This window comes from Boleophthalmus pectinirostris, unplaced genomic scaffold (genome assembly GCF_026225935.1).
Source record: "Boleophthalmus pectinirostris isolate CB_2022bp ecotype Guang Dong unplaced genomic scaffold, ASM2622593v1 HiC_scaffold_3, whole genome shotgun sequence".
Taxonomy (NCBI): domain Eukaryota; kingdom Metazoa; phylum Chordata; class Actinopteri; order Gobiiformes; family Gobiidae; genus Boleophthalmus; species Boleophthalmus pectinirostris.
This window is the reverse complement of record NW_026571299.1, coordinates 35,027,247-35,050,778: the sequence shown is the minus strand read 5'-3', so window position 1 is coordinate 35,050,778 and position 23,532 is coordinate 35,027,247. Positions and strand designations below refer to the sequence as shown.

Here is a 23,532-nt window from a genome sequence, read left to right as displayed (position 1 = left end):
TCAGGTAGTGGTGGAGCAGCACTTTTGTTAATTGTGATCTGGTGAATTTGTTGTCATGGTGACACTAAGAGAGCCACGAGTCCAGCGCAATGGGACCAGTTAGGATCATTTGAACCTGGAATGAGGGTGCAGTTAGGCAGGCCCAAACAGAGCAGGGTGACTTGGATGTCAACGCAGGAAAAGGTCAGCGTGTTCCCCGTCTGCAGAGGAACCATCAGGACTTTGATGTGATTACACCAGACTCAGACTGATCGCTCTTGAATGTCATGAGGCGTCTGCCTGAAACACAAGTGTGGAGGTGATATGGCATTATATGGGATTATACTTCGAGAAAGGCCTCTCCTGTTACTGCTGCAGGTAACTCTCTCTGCTCAGCCTGACACCCTATCGTGTCACAGGAACCTGCTGCTTATGGTCAACACCGTGGGTCGCCACGCCACACGGCCAGGCCACCGGAGACACCAAATTAGTGAACGTTAATTATCTGTCAGCTGATACCAGATCAGTGAAGGCATCTTATCTGCACCCTGGCACAGCAGTATCAGACTTCAGCCCGAGTGACGAGGGGACACGTCACCATGACGATATAATACAGTGAAATTTTTATGATGGTCCGATAAAATAATATAACAAGGAAAGATCTGGAGGAATGTCTTCCTGTTTTATGCCATCTCTCTACTGTGTAGAGCAGCCTCTTAATTCAAAATTACAATCAATTAGTAATGATAATTGTCTTGAAGGGGCTGAGAGGACAGGTGCATTTCCTTCTCACTGATGAGAGAGTTCAGTGAAGGCTGTGCATTCTCCTGTGCTACTCTGAGCTCTCTTCAGGGTCTTCATTGTGTTTGAAGAACTGCTGACTCTAAATAACCCCATACTGAATGAGTGATTGACAGTCTGTGTGTTACAGCCGGTCACTGTTCACAATGCACACCACCATTATCTGTATGTAACATTATGTGTCTCATAATAAGCTCTCCAATGTCTCTCCAAGATTCACTTTTATGAAGCCCACATTCAGATTTCATTTTATTCACCATGAAATATTTATTGTTACTTGGAGGACACAGCGCTGCCAGTTTTAGACCTTAAAAAACTCAGGATCAACTGCAAAATATCTGTTAACATGAATCTCGAAATTCTACATATACATTGTAAGAGACAGAATACCTGCGTTTGTGGCCTTTTTGAATTATTTTGTTGAATATTTTTAAGTAGAGGAATAAGAAAGATTTAATAATTTATAACAGTATCAAAATGCCTTGCCACTGCCAGCTTATGCCAATTTTGTGAATTCATCCACTTCTCTATTTTTAGACACTTCTCTATTTTTCTGAACCGAATGACAACCTTTATATGTACCCTAACTGGTGTTATACATGTTTGACTACAAAAGGGAATCCACAGTAGGCTGCAGGACTTTGAATGTGAGGGCACTGGTGGCATTGTGATTGATGTGTTTTCTTGGACCATGACTGGGACAACAGAGTGCTGCAAGCTACAGGGAGGACCAGTCTTTCACAGCAGAACAATGTTGCCGTGCACATCAGCGCTGTACGTCTTACATCACAGCGGCTTCACTTATTCCATTAGCAGAGCGCACTCATGCAGTGCATGTTTTTGTAGCAGGCGCCTGGAGGAGGACTGGAACGGCAGGCAAAGGCAGGGACTCGCAAAGAGGAAGACACTGGAGAGAAACACAGCACGCTTCGTTAAGATCCAGTTTGTTTACTCATCTTAACGACAAAAATAACCTAACTGGAATAATTATGAGAGCCCTTACAGACTTTATATTTATTTACCTTTATGATATGCCTGGTTTATTGCGAGTGATTTCTGAAATATGTTGATGTTTAGACCACACTGACCCATTTCAAAGATTCAGTGATCCAAATATAAAAATTGTAAAGGAGAATATATGTTTCTTGTTTCATAATCAGAAATGTGCTTTTGTAATTCATATGGGGTCATTAAAGAGTTAGGCATTAGTCAAACCAGTTAAACTATAGACCTAGACCTTATTCAAGAAGTTGCCACTGGCGCTGTCATTAATTTTACCCCTCCTTACGGTTGTATGATTTTGTATAGGGATGGCGACCTCAACAACAAATAAGTTCTATATAGACAACACAGCTGTTTTTAAACCACACAGAGAAAGGGCACATTGTTGACTTGCTGGTGTACATGAACACTGAAGACTTTATGTAAATCAACCTGCATTATAAAATATTCCAGCAGCAAGACTTTTTGCTTGTTCTCCATTAGTATTAGAATTAGAGTCCCACTTAAGCAACAGTGATATATACATACTTTATTATTCTGATCTTACTGTCCAGAAGCAAATTTTCACACCATGAACATGCAACTTACATTTATACTGACATTTTACCAAGAATAAGATAATGAACACATGGCTAGAAGGCATTAAATGTTAGTTTGGCTATGTAATCACTTTGTTGTACATCAACTACAGGTGGAGAATATCTCAGGCCCCTGTGTCAGACTGCAGTTTTCTCCTAATTTCTGCACTGCACTGTCATCTCTGCACTGCACTCATGATGTTGCCTTCTCTTCCTCTCAAAATGCTACATATGCCTCAACTTGACATTTAACATCACTTCTAGACAAACAAAATCGCATCCGCTAAAAGTTCAACACATAAATATATCTACACTAACACTAATTCATCACTAGGATTTATTTTTTTTTATTAAGTCTGGAATTGGATGTGAATCTTATCTGACATGTTGGGGCTGTGGATCTCCCATGGTGGTATCAACACCCTCACACTTGTGGAAGGACACATGGTGCGTAGCCGCAAGCTCTCTCATCCATCTGGCTGTCTGCTGCTTGGTGCAGGGGAGTGGTAGGGCTTTGGCACAGCACGCATCGCTGCTATAGGCTCAAGGGTGGGACGCTATGGTAACCAGGCAAGGTGAGGCGGGACAGGTATGGCAGAGGGCACATCTGTGAGGGACGCAGGGGGGCTGCCACTGTGACTAATGCTTAATGTCATTCCAACTCAGGACAGAGGCTTCCCAGCAATGTTAGAGGCCACTTAAATTTTAAAAAGACCAAATAAGCTTTGTTTGGTATTTTAGTATTAAATGTTTAAATGCATGAACTTCCCTCTATTTTACATAAACATATTACCAGTGTGTCATCTTAAAATACTAAAGTAGATATAAAGAATGTTATTTTTGTATTGTTGACTGCACTGTGTTATAAATACAAGAATTACAATGATTATACTTGGTAAAACAACATTTAAATCCTAGACTGATACATTACTTTAGCCATTATTTTAGCCCAACAGCTCTGCACCAACTGAGCTCCATTAATTAATTTGAAGAAAACCAAAAGAACACGCTTTAATTAGTTTAATGATTTGATAAGAGCCTTGTGGTTTCTATCTGGAAAGTTCCACATGACATCCCCTGGGGAGGAAATGTCCTTTTGTATACTTTGTTTACCAGGTCAGGGATCCCTGTATACTGGTTCCACTCAAAGAGATCGTCAAGAAAGTAACAACAAATGCAGTGTGTGAGTGTGGTCATATATTTCAAATCAAGGTTCTAAGGTGGATTAAGAGTGCCATCTTTAGTTTGACCCAGTTACAACATAGAGCAGTGACTCAGAATGACTAAACAGGCTCATTCAGTTTGTTGTAATAAAAGGTCCAGTTTACAACATGAACAACACAAACAAGAGGAGACTCCATATGACGCAGAGGAAAGCCTTAGGATTATTTACGGGTCGTCTGACGCAAATATTATTTTTACAACAGAGACCACCTCCCACATGAACACAAAATTAACACCGAGATGCACATCATACTTAGTCTAAGGTCTAATTTAAGAGATTATGTGGCCAAATTCCACATTGTCATATAATAATAATAATAACAGATTTGGAGTTCACATTTGGAGTTTACATTTTCTAGAAGGTATACATGGAAGCAGGAGCAAGAAAGAAACAATATAACGTAAACAGAAACTAGCCTTTAACCAGAACCAGCTAAACATGGTGACTCACTGTGCTCACTCCCAGAGCAAAACATTTTGGAACTTTACAGGAACACTGGCAGGGGCATGTCCAGACTTTTCACTTTTTCTCTGGCATAGCACAGCAGGGACACTTAGTTATGCAAAGACTGAACACACAGACCAACTTCCACTGAACCATGTGACTCAGGAGCTGTGAGTCAGAACAGTCTGAGTGTTTATGAACTATTTCTGCCACCATTTAAATCTTCAACATTTTGGCAACGTTATAATAATTTATTAGGTGATTAAAATGAAAAAGAAATCTGAAGGACAGAAAGTTAATTGAGCCTGTAAAGGGCATAGTAATGTTTCCGATGTTGGAGCAGAGCACTGTCTCTTTAGCCGGTAATAGCTGAGGGCTGCCGGGGTGGGAGAGGTCTCAGAGGAGCCTTGTACTACAACAGCTCTCCTTCAGAGTCCATTCTTTCTTCGATCATGCATGAAGCAGGCCTAACCTTGTGAAAGCAGAGGGAAAAGTAGGCTAGCTCTCTGGCTACTACCTCTACAGTCAGTCATGGCACGGCGAGCACGCACACACTAGGGTTGGGATTCAGTGCTTTTTGGGGACATTACATTCTTGCATACATTTCCTGGAGACTCATCCTAACAGTAACCACAGTCACTACAGTTTCCTGTACCTGATTTTTTTCTATGATTTGAGCAAAATTCCCAGTAAAGTAATAAGTAAGTAAGCTCTTGGGGTCAAAATAAGTCTGCTGTGTACTGTCTGCACCTGATTTTAAAGTGCTTTATTGTCTGATAATCAGGAGTTGTGTGATTAGTATGATATATAAGTTGTGCAAAGTGCCCATAAACTCATTGCTGTGAAAAATTAGGATGCTCTGAATGCACTCTTTGTAATCTTTGGATCACTGTAAACTGTTTAAACTAGTTCTGTTTTTCATTCATTCATTTTAGTAAATTTTTAAGAGTAAAAATCAGGTACCTAAACCGTAACCATAGCCTATTTTTACCCTTAACTTTTTTGTCATTGTTTATCTAATAATAAAGGATTACATCATAATTTCTGCCTCCATAAGGGCAGCATCTGAGCTCCCCATGAATTGAGCATGTATAGGCTAGATTTAAGTCTCCACATTGTGATAAATACCTGCCCAGAAACACAGCAGCTCTCCAGGACGGGATGGGCTTGCACTTGAAGAGGGTATTAAATATTCAGCTTGCTTTGCCTGTTGGCCTGTGGGGAATGCAGGTTTGGGCCTAATTACTGAAGGCAAGTGCATATTGTTATGGACAGCTGGGTGGGTATTTACTAAACGTGAGCTACCGTTGAATGTGAAATGTGAAATCACATTTAGTCCCATGTTTTATGCAAATAGGAAATGGGTTGGATGCCCCTGTGACCCCGGCGCTCATCATTAGTAGCTAATGAAGGAACATGATACAAGGGAGGGCCCTGTTTAGCAAACCACTGACACTAATGTTTTTTATGCATAATAAGGGAAATTCACCCAAAAATGACCTTGTAGCTTCCCTCACAAGCAGGTTGGTTTGAAACAGCAGATTGAAAAATTAGTCAACTGGACTAACACTGAAGAGTTAAAGATGTTTTGGCTCTCATCACCAGCGCCTTACCCTCAAGTGGCTTCACTTGTTCTTTCGAAATAGGTTGCATCCAGGTAGAATGTCCACTGTTTAAAATTGTAGAACTTCCTGTTTAACTGTCACAGAGTAGATTTGTTTGCATAATTTATGATTAATAACAATCATAGTTACTAGATCTATACAAAAGCTTTATTTGAAGTTTATTATTTCACTCTGGGAGAGACAATTGCCTTTGCTTATTAAAATTACAACTGTTTGCAGGAGAAACACATCTTTGAAATACCTTGAACTTGTTTGTCTTGATTTCTGCAATAATCATATTTGAAACAGACAAACAAATAACTCATTTAGTGAGCTTGCAAGCCTTCATTTGAAATTGGTGTTTTGCACGTCCAATAACATTTGAATCACTCAAAATGGATATTACACATTTGAATACTGTGTTTAAATGACCACTAGCCATTAAAAAAGTAGAGAAAATTATAATAACCTTAATTATGCAAATAGTTTCATCGAAATTGTTGTTTTGGTGAATCATGTTTGTTGAAATACTTTAGGTTTAGCATTGTATTGTCTTCTCCTGCCCTGCCAAGTCAAACTGAATAAATATAATCTAATCCTAACATGACAACATTAGTACATCCGATAACAGAAAGGGAACATTGGTACAGTAGGTCTCCCTTCCTCTCGCTCTCTAGATGTAAACTCTGTGAACCTGAAAAATTGTACATAGATAGATAGCTATATATAATTGTAGTGCCTGATTTCATTTAGTCTTATCAGAGTACAAAGAGTCTCAGAACTCTGTAGACGTCCATGCAACACTGTGTGGCCTCAGTAAACCCTGCGGCTGTGTAAAGTGTTGTTCTACCACGAGAGCCCACATCCTTGTAATCTGCTCTGGTCTTGACCCCGTTGGCGTGCAGCGCTGGTGCGAAGAAAAGAGAGATGAAAAGAGAGGTGTTAGTGGAGTGAGATAGGAGTGTGGTAGAGCTATACATCACGACTCGCTAGCTTTCACACGCGAGAAACAATGCACATCCAAGGTTCACTTTTCACACCGTCTATTGTCTTCAACGTGATTCATTAGGGACGCACAAGAGCGGCTAGTCTGTCAAAATAGATTAGCCCTGATCTGTTGCCTTTCCGCTAACCAAACTATTTGAGATTGCCGTAGTGACCAAGGCGTCTTCAATCTCCTTGCGCTTATTAAAATGCTGCCAACGCTTGATCTAACTTTTTCAAACCTGTCTAGACTCTTGCAATCATTTCACAATTTTTTTCAGCGACAGCAGCTGTTTGATTCCCCGGAGTGTGATTAGGAAGTTCCTTAACATCAGGTCATTTCTGAAAGTTCCCATCCATCACCAGTGTCTCCTGGGTGTCCTAACATAGAAGTGTGCTATTTAAGAAACCAATAGGGCATAAACATTTCGCTATGCCCTTTAAATTCGCTCTCACAGGTTTGAACTTGTAGCCTACTGGAGCTAAAATGGCTCAAAGTCCAACAGTGTAACAGGGTTAGCCTAATCAAAAGGTCAAGGTAGGTGCACAAGCAAGTTACCTGTCCAGTCCAATTAAAGCTTATGACCGCTTACTGGTGACAATGTGTAATCCGGTTTTGCTATTGGCCCAGGATGCCGCCTCCATGCACTGACCTTGCATTGGATTTCACACCAACTGGGACAGGAATAATAGGTGTGTTACGGATCCACCGCCTCCCTAATCAGCAGTGCAACAGGCTAGACTCTATTGTGCTCATGAGATTATATCATTAGTAGCTGGCTCAAGTGTGTCAGTGGGGCTTACCTCTTGTCTGTGCACCATATTGTACAACATGTCACACACTGTAGCTTCTTTCAGCCCTGGATAGAGAGGGATAGAGAGGGGATGGCAGTGATGATGATGACACAGTAGTTAGCTACAGTGGTGGGGGAGAGGTATCAATAAATTATTACAACAAACTACTAAAAATACTTTCAGCAGACTTGTGTTGTTACATTATGAACACGCTGATGCTAGAATATTAAAGTGTGTCAACCCTTCACAATACATATTAAATGCCTTTTTGTTTCATGTTCAAACTATCATACAATATAAATTATAATGGGTATAGTATTGATCATTTTGAAAACTTCAAGCTTTCCCAGACTATAGCTACCTATAGCGGTCTAATACTAAAGTTAATTCTATAACAGCCAGGTGCGTAAAGGTGCACTGTAGTTTTTCTAGTGGAGAGTTCATCACCTGCTTTTCTCCATTACTCTTTGCTTGGAATGTTCCACACTAGGCCATTAAAACTTATCTATCTTCAATGAGGCAAGCAGGTAGCAGGAACAGCACATTAAAGGTCAGATCAGTGGAGAGTCGACTCTCATTTTATTAAGGTACTGTTGAACAATTTAAAACTGCATTTGGTAAAAAGCAAGACAGATTAACATTAATACTTCAGACTTGAACATTCCAGGCAAAGTAATAACATCTCAAAAGAGACAAGCAGATGGCGAACCCTCGAGCAGCAGAAAGATTATAGCTCACCTTTAATTCGAGCCTACATCAAAATGCATAACAAGACTTTGACTTAAATTACAGTTGATCGTATCCTACTAATAGAGGATTTGACAAAACTTCGTGGGAGCTGTATTACTGGTCATACACTGCTTCTCTCATTCATTGCTATAGGCGTTTGTGGGAGATAACATGATGAAGAAGAGGAGAGGCAGGGGAGCTTTAAAAATGTATCAATACAACATGTAGCTTTCCCAGCCTCCTGCTTCACTGTCTCACCAAAGTGCATCAAGACACATACATACACACATACATACACACTCACACATAACACGCACACATACACAGACACACAAACCCCAGAGATCATGGTAGCTTTTCAAATTATGACGTGCCATTTCAAAAAGTCACACAATGTAGTCATGCAGGTAAAATGCCCACAAATGAGGAGGTTTTAGCAGGTATTTGAGTCCCTTGTGGAATGTAATTTAAAGTCTCAAAAAGGAGTCGTGACACAACAGTTTCCAAAAGAGAATATGACTCTTTTCTTTGACATTGTTCAAACTCCCTTTCACTTTGCCTGTGCACTGTAACTTTTAGAACGTTTCTGGGTAACTTCTGTTGTTTAGCTGTCTTAATGGAGATGCTATTGCTTTTCCTGTAATGCTCCACCATCTGGCATTAAACTTGAATATCTTCACTGAGGCATGCATCATGCATCAGGCAAAGTTACAGGTCAGATCTGTAGGGAGGCAAGCCTGCTCATTCCTATTGCTATTTTGTTAAACTGTATTCAAAATTCACCGTCTATGTTTTTAGCTAAGGGAGGTTAGCAGTATTTATATTATAAGTTATTTTTTCATCCAGTGCCCTCAGTCATGGGCGTCATCATTAAAACTGGAGCCCCAATTATCAAAGGTTTTGATCTTGTCTCCAAATGACTGGTGCACTTATGCAGAAGATATACATAATTGATACTTTGTAGCTAGAGGTGTAATGATATCGAAGTCTCACAATACGATATCGTGATGGTATGAAAGTCATGGTATGAACATCGCACTACGATATTTATTGCAATATCGTGGGAAAGCTCACAATATGGTGAGGAGGCTCACGATTAGAGTTGTAACAATATCTAAATCTATTACGATATTTACGCAATATTTTCACATCTCACGATACGATATTTGTTGCGATATTTTGTGGAGGCAAACAAAATTGTGAATATGCTACTTTTTCCTCTTAAAATGCCTTGGCAAGACTTAATCCAAAGAACTAAGACTTAAAAGTGCTTAGAACTGTTATTTCTTCTTGTAGTCTGCACTGAAATGGAGCAAAGGATCATGGTCTATGTAGTTCCCTCCGTCTTTTTTTTTTTTTTTTTTGCTTTTGCTGCACCATAACTCTTAATTTAAACAAAGACACTTGTAATTCAATACATTGTGATGGTCCACAATATTATTGCGAGAACTCTGACGATACGATATCACGATATTTCGGTTTTTGTTACATCCCTATTTGTAGCATACATAAACTATTGTAAGTGGGCTAACTGTAATATAAATTTATTTTGTCTTTGTGTGCTTTCAGATTTTGGCGATCATCTCCATACTCTTCATTGTGCTCTCCACTATTGCCTTGTCCCTGAACACCCTCCCAGAGCTCCAGGACACAGATGAGTTCGGGCAGCCCACAGATAACCCCCAGCTGGCCCATGTGGAAGCTGTGTGCATCGCCTGGTTCACCATGGAATACCTCCTCCGCTTCCTCTCCTCCCCAAACAAGTGGAAGTTCTTCAAGGGTCCACTGAACATCATTGACCTGTTGGCCATCCTTCCATATTATGTCACAATATTTTTAACAGAGTCTAACAAAAGTGTGCTGCAGTTTCAAAATGTCCGCCGTGTGGTGCAGATTTTCAGGATCATGCGAATCTTGCGTATCCTCAAATTGGCTCGGCACTCCACGGGTCTACAGTCTTTAGGTTTTACACTTAGAAGGAGCTACAATGAACTTGGACTGCTCATTCTTTTCCTAGCCATGGGCATTATGATCTTCTCTAGTTTGGTGTTTTTTGCCGAAAAAGACGAGGAGGACACCAAATTTAAAAGTATACCAGCGTCATTTTGGTGGGCTACTATCACAATGACTACAGTTGGCTATGGGGACATCTACCCAAAAACTTTACTAGGGAAGATAGTTGGGGGGTTGTGTTGCATTGCTGGAGTACTGGTGATAGCATTACCAATTCCAATCATTGTTAATAACTTCTCAGAGTTTTACAAGGAGCAGAAACGCCAGGAGAAAGCCATTAAAAGAAGGGAGGCCTTAGAGAGGGCAAAGCGAAATGGTAGTATTGTGTCTATGAACATTAAAGATGCATTTGTTCGTGGTGTGGAGCTCATGGACGTAATGGTAGATGAAGGTATAGAAAACAAAAAAGAGAAACCCCAGGATAACCATGTATCTCCGAGTATGCACGTTAAAGATCAGTCTAATCTGAGATCAAACAACAGCAGTCCCACCAGGAACATCGACTCAACATTCAAAGAGCAAGTCAAGACATCCAGCAGTCCGCAACATTTAAGCGCTCAAAAACTAGAGGAGATTTATAACAAGATGTCCCTGTCAGATGCGCAGGGGAACAGTAATAAGGACAGGGGCACGGGGTCCAAACCAGTGAGGCAGAGGGCGGAACTAGAGATGGGAGCGATACCGACAGCGCCTCTCTGCAGCACCGCAGATCCAGTGACAGATATGAAGAGCATTTCCAGTATTGATAGTTTCATGAGCTGCGCCACCGATTTTCCAGACAGCTCAAGGTTTTCCCAAAGTCCAATCGGCAGCATCCATCAGGGCAGAGTGAGCACCAACCCCAGCCTGGAGCCCACCTTAGAGGCAGATCACGAGGGGTCCCAGGGCTCTCTTACCCCCATGTCCAAGCAAAATCCTTATCAAGACCATCACATCAGTCGTCCGAACAAAGCGCATACAATACGAGTGAACTATCGGCGCGGGGAGGAGTCAGGAGCGGACAGTTCATCTGTGCAAAGTCCGGATGCATCTCTGTACACCACCGCTAGTAGCAGGACGCCCACCAAAAGCCCAGAGTACATTCGCCCAAATATTTTCACATTCCATGATTCGTCAATAAGCAAATTCATTGACGCAGATACAGATGAGGAGGAGCACCTTCATGACACAAGTGCAAACCCCACACGAAGACTCCTGGACAATGGCAGCCCCAAGTTTGGACGGCGTTCCAATCACACTCAGAGGAAGTTGAGCAATTCTTTGGGAATAGAAAGCCAGGATAACCACATGGCTCAGGATCTATCGCCACATCAGGGAGACAGCTCCAATGCATAAAAATATATAATATATTAAATAATGGTAAAGCACATTGAACTAACCCAAAAACTATGAACTCAAAAACTGAGAAGACTATGTTCCTAAGACCCTTTAGACTGGTTCTGTCTGTCAGTAACTAGACTCAAAGCAAAAACCTATTTTTCATATTTTCCTTTTCATTAGTAGCCACATTTTAAGTAGCAAGACTCAATGGGCATTTTAAAATACTAACTAGGAGTGCTTCAGTTGTGTTTTATGGACTGCCTATGATAAAGATAACATTTATTTTTGCTTCCTTTAAACTGGCCTTAGTTCATTCGCCTGTTTGTTGTGTGATTGCAAGATTATATATAAATGGAGACAGTTGTGTTTTTCTATGTCCAAACTACATTTTTGGTTGTCTGATTTTTCATCCAATGGGGCGTTTTGTTATTTTTACAGCGTAAATACACTTAAAATCCATTATTTTTTTCTGTGGGCCCACACAGCACCTTAAAGTCATCATTATTTTATCACACAAGGACTGCATTCATCTGCTGATTTTCTACATCCATGCTATTCTGTTTCAGGGGTCAATCAGAGTTCAAACTACACTATGTTATACAACCATAAGACAAAAGGCATTGCTCTTGTTGTAGCTAATACAAGTTAAAATGTGGCTCTGTAACAATGTGAAAAAACAGATTTATTGCATAAGAACTGCAACAATATATATTTTTAAGACTTTTCTAAATTTAAGGACTTGAAACATTGTGCTGATATTATAGTTTTGCACTCTTAAAATTTACCACATTTCATGAAGGAAGTTGGTTTGTAATATTTGCTATTGTCAGATGAAAGGTCCCAATTGGTCCTTTGGGTAACATGAAGAACCAAAGACTTGTCTGGTCACATGCATTTTACTGTCTATAGATGTGTAACTGCAACAACTGACAGAATCTTCCCTGTATGCAGAGCCATTGAACTTTTGAAGAAATAAACTTTTATCTTGGCTTTGAGATTTGCTCACACCAATGAAAGGATACAACGCTGCACTGCAAAGCTGTCCCCAAGATCAAGAAGGAAGGAAGATTTCAAATTGTAAAGCATCTAGGTTGTACTGTCTCTCTCCTCTGTGAAAACACTTAAGTTGAGAAATGAGATGAGATTTTGAAATATTGTAGGCTTTTCTCTTCCATCATTTCTGCTACAAGTCACTAACACAGCTACAGCCTGCCTCTCCTTGTCTCATTGATGGATGTTTAGTCATGCATGATTTCTTTTTTTACTTTTAAGATATCTAATGCATGCTTCACTGCTATTATGTTTTAATATGTTATTTGCTCTGCTTTATTGTTGTAACCACTCTATTAGTCAGTCCCTAACAGTGACAAATTAAACGGAATAAACAGTGTAATATGATTTGTATTACAAGACATTAGCAGACATTAAGACTTTAAGCGATAGTAGTTAGTTTATATGCTAGAAGAAAAAACTTATTAGCTATTAATACCTTTTTACTCATTCAAAATATTGTCTTCATTGGTAAAGATTACTGATATAGCAACAACAGCAACAAAAACCTCTACAGTGATGCCATAGGTCAAGACCATATCCTGTTTAGCCCCTTTCATTTGTCACATGTACTCTTTGTGCCTTTGCTGATGCTCTGATTACTGTTGTCAGAACCCCAATGACCCCTAAACAACAGCATGGCTGAAGAAATAGTATTTATGTTTTTTTAAAAGACTCCCCACAACCACCTGCTCTTCTAATCTACACCACATTTATTAGAAACATACAGGTGTGGTATTCAGTGTTAATAACTACAGTTTCCATGGTGATGGTTGAGCGGAGTGGATCATTTATATTTTATACGAGTTATAAGCCTTAGACTAAAATTACTCTGCACTGTTCAGGTGTGTTGATCATTTGAAAAGGAGAGCGACTCCAAGCACAGACCTCTGCCAAGGCATTGCAACTGTCTTGATATAATACTTGATGTGTTTTAAGGCTAGAAATTCACCTTTTCTACTGTTCTGATTCATTCTTATACCTATATCTCAATGGAAAAAATATACGCTATAGAATATCTTAAAGCTTAATTAATCCCATTTTGTATATGAGTTTGAAAGGCTCTGGGAATCTATAAATATCATCCCAGGTGAAAAAGTCTTGGCGGCGCAGAACAGCTCAATTAATTTTGTCAGTTTAGAGAAGTTGCTATCCAAAGATTCATGCTTACATTAAAATGGTCTTGCTTACAATCAAGCATTATGATGCATAATCGGTAAAGTAATCTATGATGCTCTGAACACTTTGACCAATGTTTATTACTACACATTTGAAAGTAACAGATTGTAAAGTGTCAGAATAAGCCTACAAAGCAGAGATTCATCCGTATGGGGTGTGGAGAAGTTGTCATAGCATTTTCATAACCCATTATTTGTGGGTGTTAGTTTCCTGGTATTGCTTTTGCATGAAAACAAACAACAATTTACAACAACAATTCACATATAATTGTTAATCGTTAGGGCAGCCTTGTTAATCGTTAGGGCAGTCCTAAATTCTCATTCTGAAACAATGGATAACTACAAGAGAGTAATGCTATGTCTGATGTGTAGTAACTTCAGCTTTTGGTAAACTAAAGCCTTTTGCCACCACAGTAGAACACTAAAACAAGCCATAGATAGTATCAGAAGTGTTTAGTGTAGCCCATTTTAACCTGCACTTTATGGATTTCTTAAACCACAATGTACATTTCTCCAGATACAAAAGCACAGTTGTTCAGCTGTTCACACTGGTTTAAAGCCAAAACAGAGATTTTAAGTCTGTGTGCTGCCCTTAAAAGTTTGGGATGTGTGCATTTTGTACAGTTTCATACTTGACTTTGTAGCAGATGAACTTTGTGATTTCCTGTTGTTCGACACATGTAGCAGTAAACGAAAGACCTTTGACAAACATGTAAATATTCTCTGGAATAAAACTCTTTAGGTATATATCATTTTAAAGCAGTTTTTCCCTTTACTGAATGATATTTAATAAATGATGACAAAGGAGTTGGTGAACTGGGTGTCCATTCATTCAAGTCTCCATTCCCCAGCGCACATTTTGTGAGATCAAAACTGGCCCTTCTTTTATACTTACATGGTCTGAATGCAGACTTGGGAAGCATTTTGTGCACTTGTGACAGGAGCTCTTGTGGGAGTTGTGTGTCCCATTTTTATGTAAAAATTAAGACATGTAAAAATTTATCATACAGGGTTTGCCAAGGGTGCAGCGTAGCCTATCGTATAGACCTGTTCAGGTTCACTTATTTTACATGCCACAGACATTACCTAGTTAAGTTTTCTTCACATGTACTGTCAAAAATAAGTATTAAGTTTTAGTAGCCCCACAGGAAGCAGCAATGTGATGGCCTATTAAATCTCACCCCGAGCTACAGATCAACAGCGCCCTCCAGTGTTCAATAGAAAATCTGTGTGATGTAACCTTTCTTTTATGTCAGTAAGGTTAGGTTTGGTGTGCGTTTGAGGAAAAGCTGTATATTATGAACTTGTGCAACGTAAGATGTTTATCTCCACAGCACTTAAAGCCAGGGGGTATATTAAACAACTTAAATAACAAATTGGGAATGTGCGCGCAACACAAACTAGTCAAGTGCAAATATTTGGAACAAAGCTCTTGACAAAATAGCCATAATTTATATCCTTACTAAAACGTAATAGGGTATTGACATATAAATGATCAAATAAACCCAGATAGTAAACTTTAGATTATTTGTTATAAGAAAAAAAAAAAGGTTTGAGGGAAACATACTTTTGGCACAGCTGGCATGTACGTTTATTTATTTTTTTATCAGCTTTGTTGTGTAGCTATATTGTGAGTGTTATTAGAATCGCTTAAGGCATGTCTCCATAATTAAGACCATGTGCATTAGTCTGCCTGTCACCAGACAAATGCCCCTGTGGTCTCTGGCGCTGTCATAATCCTTCACTCTCAGATTATATAAAATGTCAATCTAGTGTGACTTCACAGCGGGACACTGCACGCGCTCGCTCCCGTTGGTCACAGTGGCCCCGCACCTTGAGGGAGCAGGATGTTGCTCATAGTGGACCTGCTGCTGATGCTGATAAACCTGACGGTCTCCATCCTCTGCGCCGTGCTCAACACAGTGTTCAGGCCCAGACTCAAGTGCATAGACGGGGAGTTGTGCCTCATCACCGGAGCTGGGGGCGCGCTAGGTCGGCTCTTCGCGCTGGAGTTCGCTAAAGAGGGGGCGCACCTTGTACTCTGGGACTGTAACACCGAGGCCAATGAACAAACCGCAGAACTGGCGCGCGAGCTGGGCGTACAGGTGCACGCGTACACCGTGGACCTGTCCAAGCGTCAGAGCATCTATGACACCGCGGACCGAGTGAGGCGCGAGGTGGGACACGTGACTATTCTAGTGAACAACGCTGGAGTAGTGGCCGGGCGGAGGCTGCTGGACTGTCCAGATGAACTTTTGGAGAGGACGCTGTTAGTGAATTGCCATGCACTGTTCTGGGTAAGGTTCACGCACAGAGGCACAGGGCCTGTCTGACAGACAAGCATTATGTAACATGTGTTGAAGCTGTGATTGTGAACTCATGTGTGAGGGCTCAGAGACGGCAACCACGGGTTATCAGAGGTAACAGGGGTGGTCTGCAGCATGTGACTGACTTTCATTTTTAGAAAAGATTAGGAGTCTGTAAACTCATTACAAATACAACATCACATGTGCATTTGTCTAATGAGGGCTGCAAAGTGAAAGTTCTTTTTTTATTTTCCAGATGACAAAGGCCTTTTTGCCTCCGATGAAATCCAAGAACCATGGACACATCATAACTGTGGCCAGTGCATTGGGCTTGTTTAGCACAGCCTGTGTAGAGGTAATTATCTTTTGAAAAACTAAACAAATCATCCATTTGTCAATGACCGTCTATGAATGTTTTTCAGGATTACTGTGCCAGCAAGTTTGGAGCTGTGGGTTTTCATGAGTCCCTGACACATGAGCTACATGCTGAAAACCTTGACGGGATTAAAACAACTTTAGTTTGTCCATATATAGTGGACACCGGGATGTTTGCTGGCTGTGAGATAAGGTGAGATAAGACACCTTGTATGAATTACCAATGACAAAAATCTTTCATATTTAAACCTCATTTATTAGGCAGGAGCTACGGAGTCTAATCCCCCCTCTGGAACCCCTTTACACAGTTCAACAGTCAATGGAGGCCATTCTGTCAGAGCAACAAATGATCTGCATCCCCCGCCTCATGTATATCCCCTTTCTCACAAGAGCGTGAGTACAAATATGCAATAAAGCAAACTTGTCTCCTTAGCACATTTTAAATATTTGCTTGTGTTTTGTAGGTTGCTACCCTGGGAGGCTAATGTTGCCACTTATCGTTTTATGGGAGGAGACACATGTATGCTGCCCTTCATCAAGAACACTGAACAGAAGACATCCAAGGGTCATATCAACCAAAAATAGTATCATTCCACTTGGGGAGCACCAAAGAAATGCACGTTGGGATTTTGCTTTGTGTGAGTGTGATGTAGTGTATAAATCATCCTAAACACATTAACTGCAAGGAAATTGTGATATTATAAAAAGTAACAGAAGTAACGTAGCTAAACAAGTGCCTCTTTTTATTCACATGAAACAGTGACATTACTCTACAGGTAACATGCAAGAGATTACTAAGCATTATGTTTACGCAGCAGGGCAGTCTTCAATAACTGTAAAAGGGAATTCGATCATAGAAAAAAAAAGCGCTTATGTTTTGGATGTTAAGTGCTCATTACGATTCCCCTCTACTGCTAAGTGAAGTGTATGCAGTCATTTTGTCTGTATCTGTCCCATATCAAAATAAGACAAAACATCCGTTGTGGTATTTAAGAAAACCTTTGGACAGGTCTTCCCTTAATCCTTTTCCAGAAACGTTGTGATAAATTCCTCTGGAGAATAAACCACTGTCACCAATCCAAACCTGTAAGGACTTCAAACCAACTGTACAGTGGCTGCCTGTAGGTATCCCTGCAAGTACTGGAGTGCCTCTGCATTCAGGCTGGTGCTGATCATAGATGGGACCTGCACAAAAACAAAAGGTTTAGCTTTAAACAAATCCCTTTTGTTTTTTAAATTATAAAACTTTCTTCCTTTTCAGGCTGCTTGAGTTTTAAGTATGTACATCTTTATTTTATAAATGTTGGCACAAGTTCACACCTTACACCTTTAATTATACAATCTTTTCCACTATATCAATCTGCAGTCACATGTGGCTTGGTTTGAGATGAAGAGGGAATAAACAAGAGCCTTTTATCAAAAAAAATGGGTAACACTTTACAGCCTATTGCCATCATGGTAGGATGGAAATGGTACTAGAAGATATAGATTTTGCAGCCTTGTTTCTATATTACTACGGAGTTAAGACTAGGCATGTTTCCAGGTAATTACATTAGTCTTTATACTAAGAGTATAATTTACCCTTCCTGGACACGCAGTAGACAGTTTGTGCAAAGATTGTGCCAGGTGGATTTTGGGATTGCCAACAGCATCTCCGATTGGGTCGTGCTCCTTTTTCCCTGCAAAGGCCAGCTGTGAGAAAGCAGTCTGATATCCTGGAGTGTCCTCAATGTCAATGAAATGCTCGTCGTCAGGGATACTGTCATCTTCTGGTAGCTCAAACAAACCAATGAGGGCTTGGAGCAGAGGAGTCCTAAACACAAGCAGACATCATGAGCTAGAAATGATCACTCACGGTTTGGGCCTATTTTAGTTCTGTTCTAGACCTGTTGGGAAACAGGTGGTATGGCCTCATATTAGAGAAATATGAGGCCATACTGTGTGAATGAATTGAGAACAAGAAATAATTATCAATCAAAATACACTGGATGATTGGTATTTTATATTTATTGTTATTAGATTTTTGATTGAAGTCAGATTGAGTATATTACCAAAGTTTGGTGTAGTCTGTGTCCATCATAGCAGGGCATTCAGTCAGGATCTTAGTAATGCCAACTGCACAAATCTTTTTTTCCACAGATCCAGAAACCTTTTGCACCTCTGGAATCACAATTTTTTCCAAAACCATTCCAAACATTCTGAAAAAGTCAAGACAACATTATTAACTGTAAACATAAAAGTAATCACATTCTTTACAACTTACTTTGGCTGTATGTCATCAAAAATCTCTTGAAGGGCAATGGCCCCATATTTAACACCATACAAGTTAACAAAAACTAAGAAACCTGAGGAAAAGTATAAAAAAATTGTATAAAATTTAGATTGCTGAAATGTGTCATAAAATTTTTGTACTGACTCTTGATGAATTTGGTCGTTTTGGAGCTCTGGAGCCTCTGGAACAACAAAATGAAGATTTGTTTTCTGTACTGAGTAAGAGCCTCCCTGAAAGAATTTTGAAAGTAAAGTTAAAATACATTTGTCAAATCTGTCATTTTGGTCAATATTTTAGTGAATGTAAACTTACGGAGGCATGTGCTCTATGATGCTGTTGAGAAGGTAAAATCCTTGGTGGTCATTTGCCTTTGAGGCAATAAGTTTTTGAAAAACGCCAAGCAAACCAGGCTATGGAAGAATAAAAGTCAGGGTTCAAACACAGGAAAACTCACCTGCTTTTTATCAATTACTGCACGATTGAACTCACAATCTTGTCTGCAGCATTGGAGGCAATTGTTGCTCCTCCCTTCTCCAAATAAGCCTGAAGAAGACGCACAAGTGGAGGGATGTTCCCTGTCCGCTCCCAGAGCACGGGCTGCAGTAGGTGAGGGAACAGAGCCATGTACGAGTCAGGAATCGTGTTGGAGTGGATCTCCAGGAGAAGAGACATCACTTGGAACACATACGGAAGAAACTCTACAAATGAAAGACAAATGAATGAATGTTAACATGATTGACTGTAAAGTTTACTGTATAGACTAGATCATGTGACAGAGGGACACACCCTGGACATCATTCTGGAGGATTTCGGTAAAAACTGGGAAAAGTGCCTCCTCAAAGCTGCCCACAGTGGCAGGGTTGGCCTTGCAGGTGATGCGCACAGAAAGACACAGAGACTCAAAGAGATAGTGGTTGAAGTGAGGCTTGCTGGGATTCTGAGAAGAACACATAGTCAAGGTTCTTTAGGGGAAAAAAAAACAGTTCTGAGCTCAAATAAATAACGCAGGACTTACCTTGCTGACTAAGAGAAGCTTGTGAGTGAGCTGACCAATTAACGTGGGAATGTAGGGGACTATGGCCTCCTGCAGCAGTGAGAAACTGCGCATGATCGCTTTGAAAATAAAGTAAAAGAAACAAAGAGTGATGATTGTTTGCCTTTTGACCCTGATGTGTACAGAACCTTACAGTTACCTTTCATAATGTATTCATTTTCTGAAGATGCAGGGAAAGCCAGCGCCTTGAACAAGTTGTTGAGAAGTTGTTCTGTAAATGGTGCCATCTCCGCAGGAGTAATACTAAAACCAAAACAAAAAAAGTCAAAGAACAGCCTAAAAACATGATGTTGTTAATATTGACTAGATTTACAGTGTGGAGTTGTTGGGCCCTCTCATAGTAAACAGCCTCTCTAGAGCGTGAGCGGCATAGGTGTGTTGCACTGTGCTCTCTGCCTGAAGATGAGCGATGAGCAGTGGAATGGCCTGTATCAGATGCTCCTTGGGAAGCTGGCACCAGTACAGGTATGTAGAGTTAATACTGGCCTTTCATACAGGTTACAAAATGTATGAATGCATTCTTACTTGACTTCTAAAGATCATGGCGTATTTGATAGCATCTGCTTTTAACACTGGGAACTCGTTAACTGAAACCAAAAAAATAAGTGAAGCCAATACTGTTTTGGAATGCAAGTGCAAATGCAGACATTTTTCTTACCATTGGGAGATTTTAAATCTGGGAGGATGTGATTCACAAAGAACTCTGTTAGATTGACTAATTCATTAGCCTGTGTGATCCCATGCTGGCGGAAAGAAATAAAATACAGTTATTTTATTGAGCTAATTTTTCTATACAAATAGATTATCAGAATTAGTTCATTAATTTCATTCACCTTCTGTGTTTGAGCTTTGGATGCCAATGAGGTGACCAAATAAATTGCAGCATCTTTGTGTTTCCAGTTTGTTCCGGGATTTTTGGCAAATTCTGTAAGCATCGAGCTCACATAACCGGAAAAGATTGCGGTGACGGGACCCTCAAAATATTTACACAGACCCCTCACCAGGTCACATGCAGCCCTTCGTCGAGTGTCAATATCTAGGGGTATTTCAGAAATATTATGTTTATCATATTTAAACTCATTAACTGGATATACAAACAACTGTAGAGAAATACCAGATCCTTCAAGGTCCCTGCGAATGTATTCCTCTGAATTATCTTCAAATGCCTCTTCATCAGCACCTGAGGAATATGAATGGCTTTTTATCACTCTAATGTGGTTTTGGAATTGAGAGTAGAAAGTGAAATAAAAATGGGCTCACTTCTGAACTCCATGTTGGGCACAATGACCTTCTCACAGATGCTGGTGAGAATATTTTGGTCCTCAAATAGATGTTTATAGTGTGGCCTTTCACATACAGATGCCAAGAACTGGATAGCATTACTCACAAGCTGTAATACAAAAGACAGTCTTTAGTAACTTCACAATATATATTAAAATAAACACTGGCGTGAGATCTCACCAGGTCATACTTGACTTCTTGGCCTGTGGAGACTAAAAGGTTCCATATGGCAGTGACAAAGCGTGGGAGGTAAGGCTGAAACTCCTCATCATATTTTTGAGCATAAAGAGCAGCGTTATCACAGATTTGAGACTTAAGTAGCTCCAAAAGACCTGCTTCTTCCTCGTCCTGATAGAGTGATGAACTGAACTTAAAATCATACAATAGATTGATTTGAATACAGGTCACGCAATTTCTAATAACTTACATCCGTTTGAAGAAGTTTATTATCTATTGTGAGTAAAGCATGAAAATTTGTCATCCAGGTCTCCATATTGTCTTCAAAAAACTCTGGAAGGTCCTAAACAGCAAAAAAGAAAATGTACCAATGGTCCATAAGCAATATGGGTGACAACACAACAATGACATTAAAGAGCAGCATACAATGTAAAGATTAGTGTATAATACAACAGCACTGACCTGGAAGTTGAGGCTGTAGAAGAGCTTACAGATCAGAGTGAGTGATGAGAAGAGGACCTTTAAGGCATTAATATCTGTAGCATGGGTCTGACACAATTCAATAGTACCCTACAAATCATCAGATCAAACGTTTCAATCAAACGTTTCAATACATTTTATGGGTTATTGTGTAAAATACAAACCTTAAACAGGTTAGTCAGTGGCAGAGCAAATGTGTCCAGAACCAATTTAATCTCTGTCCAAAGCTCATTAGATTTGAACTCGTGACGATACCTTTAATAAAAAAATAAAAGAAAGAAAAAAAGCATGATAACTACAATGTTTTTTCAGTTTACAAATTAGCTACTACACAGGTGACAGTGAGTTGTACCTCTTGAAAAGGGAGTGTGCAGTTCGTAGTACTCCATTAATAATGTGAAAGTCTCCACTCCCAAAGCGGTTTACCATCTCTGTCAAGAGGTCAGGCCATTTTTGAGGAAAATCCTCCCGTCCAATGATGCTGATGGCATCACTTAACTGTTGCGATAAAAACAAACTTGTTCACAAGCTCCACCCAAATTAAGTTATTATATAATAGATGAAAACATACCTGTTTCTGAATCTGCTCTGGGCTACTGAGCATAAGATTAACAATGTTGGCCTTGATTGCGATTCTGTCTGCATCAGAGATTTTATTGGGCTCATCTTCAACCTATGAAAATAATATTTAACAAATAAAACATGTGTTTGACACAATACTGTTTAAAAACTAAATAGTGAACATAAAAATGTACAGTTTTTCCCACTTACAATGCGCCAATTCCTTTTGATGTAATTCTTAAATGTCACTGCAGCGCAAACACGGATAACCCCGTCCTGGGACTTTTCCAGTAATGTGAGTAGTAACAAAGGATAGTTCTGGTTTCCCTCTACGGACTCAAGGAACTTTTCAGCTGAGGGACAAAAGCAGAAGTTAGGCTTCAAAACTTAGGTCACCAATGAGGTGTGCACAAGTTTAAAATGACTTTACCAGGGCGTCTGACTGAAGGATCTGGGTCAAGTGTTTTCCTGAGAAACTCGGTCAGACTTTGTAGATGAGCATTATTCAGTTCCATGTTTTAACTGAGAATAAAATGAAAAGGGGAAATGTGATCGGTGCTTCATACAAAAAACAATCTTACAAATAATTCAGCAGGCCTTTAAAAAAGTATAAAAGTATTAAATATGCATTAGGCCAGTATAAGTACAGTTTTCGAGGCAAATTAGATGTTCACAAGTATAAAATAAACTGAATAAACCAAAATATGATAAATCGTTGACACTTTCGAGTTTGACGTTATTTTAGCTGAAGCTAATCTGGGTGACCAAGCTTCATTGAATGGCACTACGCCGCTAGCACGCCGTCTGAAACACATCATGCAGTCTGTATTAGCTAGCTTTTGAGTCATGTTTATGCAAAATTTTCGGCTGGATAACATGGGAATTGTAGAGAAGGATCTTGTACGCTCTTAGGTCGTGTTATACTTTATCACAAAATTATATTACAGCTTTCATGGGATGCATTTTCCATCATCAATGAGTAGACAGACTATTCTAGCAACCCGGTGTTAGCGCTAGCCTGCTAGATTGTGCTACATACAAACTTAGCGAAGGTTGAATAAGCGCCTTTATGCATACAGATTTCTCCCTGTAATTTCAAGGACACTATGCTGACAGTGGCGTATAAACCTCTTATATATCAGATTATAAGATCTTACCTTTAAAGGTTAACAGTGTGGGACAATGCCCTGCTCAGAGGTGCTCCCTGTGCCAGCTTTCAAATGTCTGAGCAAAAGGAACTGCGCGGTCAGTGAAAAGCGCATGCGCACAAGTCACACTCAAACTACTGGACCCGCCCACGTGTTCAGACAAGGTAAGTTTATTT

At 39.9% G+C, this 23,532-nt stretch overlaps 3 protein-coding genes across 3 annotated transcripts in view; 2 read left to right on the top strand and 1 right to left on the bottom strand.

The window, feature by feature from the left end:
* The window catches only part of LOC110168790 (potassium voltage-gated channel subfamily B member 1-like), a 28,661-nt gene extending 17,172 nt beyond the window's left edge, over positions 1-11,489 (top strand). Inside the window, exon 3 of the mRNA XM_020934279.2 lies at positions 9,711-11,489. Coding sequence (XP_020789938.2) covers positions 9,711-11,489 — 1,779 coding nt within the window. The remainder of the gene's footprint in view (positions 1-9,710) is intronic.
* A 4,060-nt stretch (positions 11,490-15,549) lies between these two features.
* LOC110168558 (retinol dehydrogenase 10-like) lies at positions 15,550-17,026 on the top strand. Its single transcript, XM_020933998.2, has 5 exons — positions 15,550-15,999; positions 16,265-16,363; positions 16,431-16,576; positions 16,645-16,776; positions 16,848-17,026. The coding sequence occupies exons 1-5, from the start codon at positions 15,550-15,552 to the stop codon at positions 16,966-16,968; spliced, it is 948 nt and encodes a 315-aa protein (XP_020789657.1). The 3' UTR covers positions 16,969-17,026.
* An 83-nt stretch (positions 17,027-17,109) lies between these two features.
* cse1l (CSE1 chromosome segregation 1-like (yeast)) lies at positions 17,110-23,490 on the bottom strand. The gene is made up of 25 exons (XM_020933997.2): positions 23,366-23,490; positions 22,639-22,730; positions 22,419-22,561; positions 22,219-22,320; positions 22,000-22,145; positions 21,812-21,902; positions 21,630-21,737; positions 21,418-21,510; positions 21,171-21,338; positions 20,970-21,099; positions 20,824-20,889; positions 20,543-20,745; positions 20,368-20,452; positions 20,235-20,296; positions 20,023-20,159; positions 19,849-19,952; positions 19,671-19,768; positions 19,442-19,592; positions 19,145-19,353; positions 18,968-19,065; positions 18,800-18,885; positions 18,647-18,728; positions 18,435-18,581; positions 17,965-18,196; positions 17,110-17,568 (listed from the first exon to the last, which is right to left on the bottom strand). The coding sequence occupies exons 2-25, from the start codon at positions 22,721-22,723 to the stop codon at positions 17,479-17,481; spliced, it is 2,916 nt and encodes a 971-aa protein (XP_020789656.1). The 5' UTR covers positions 22,724-22,730; positions 23,366-23,490; the 3' UTR covers positions 17,110-17,478.
* Positions 23,491-23,532: the final 42 nt, after the last annotated feature.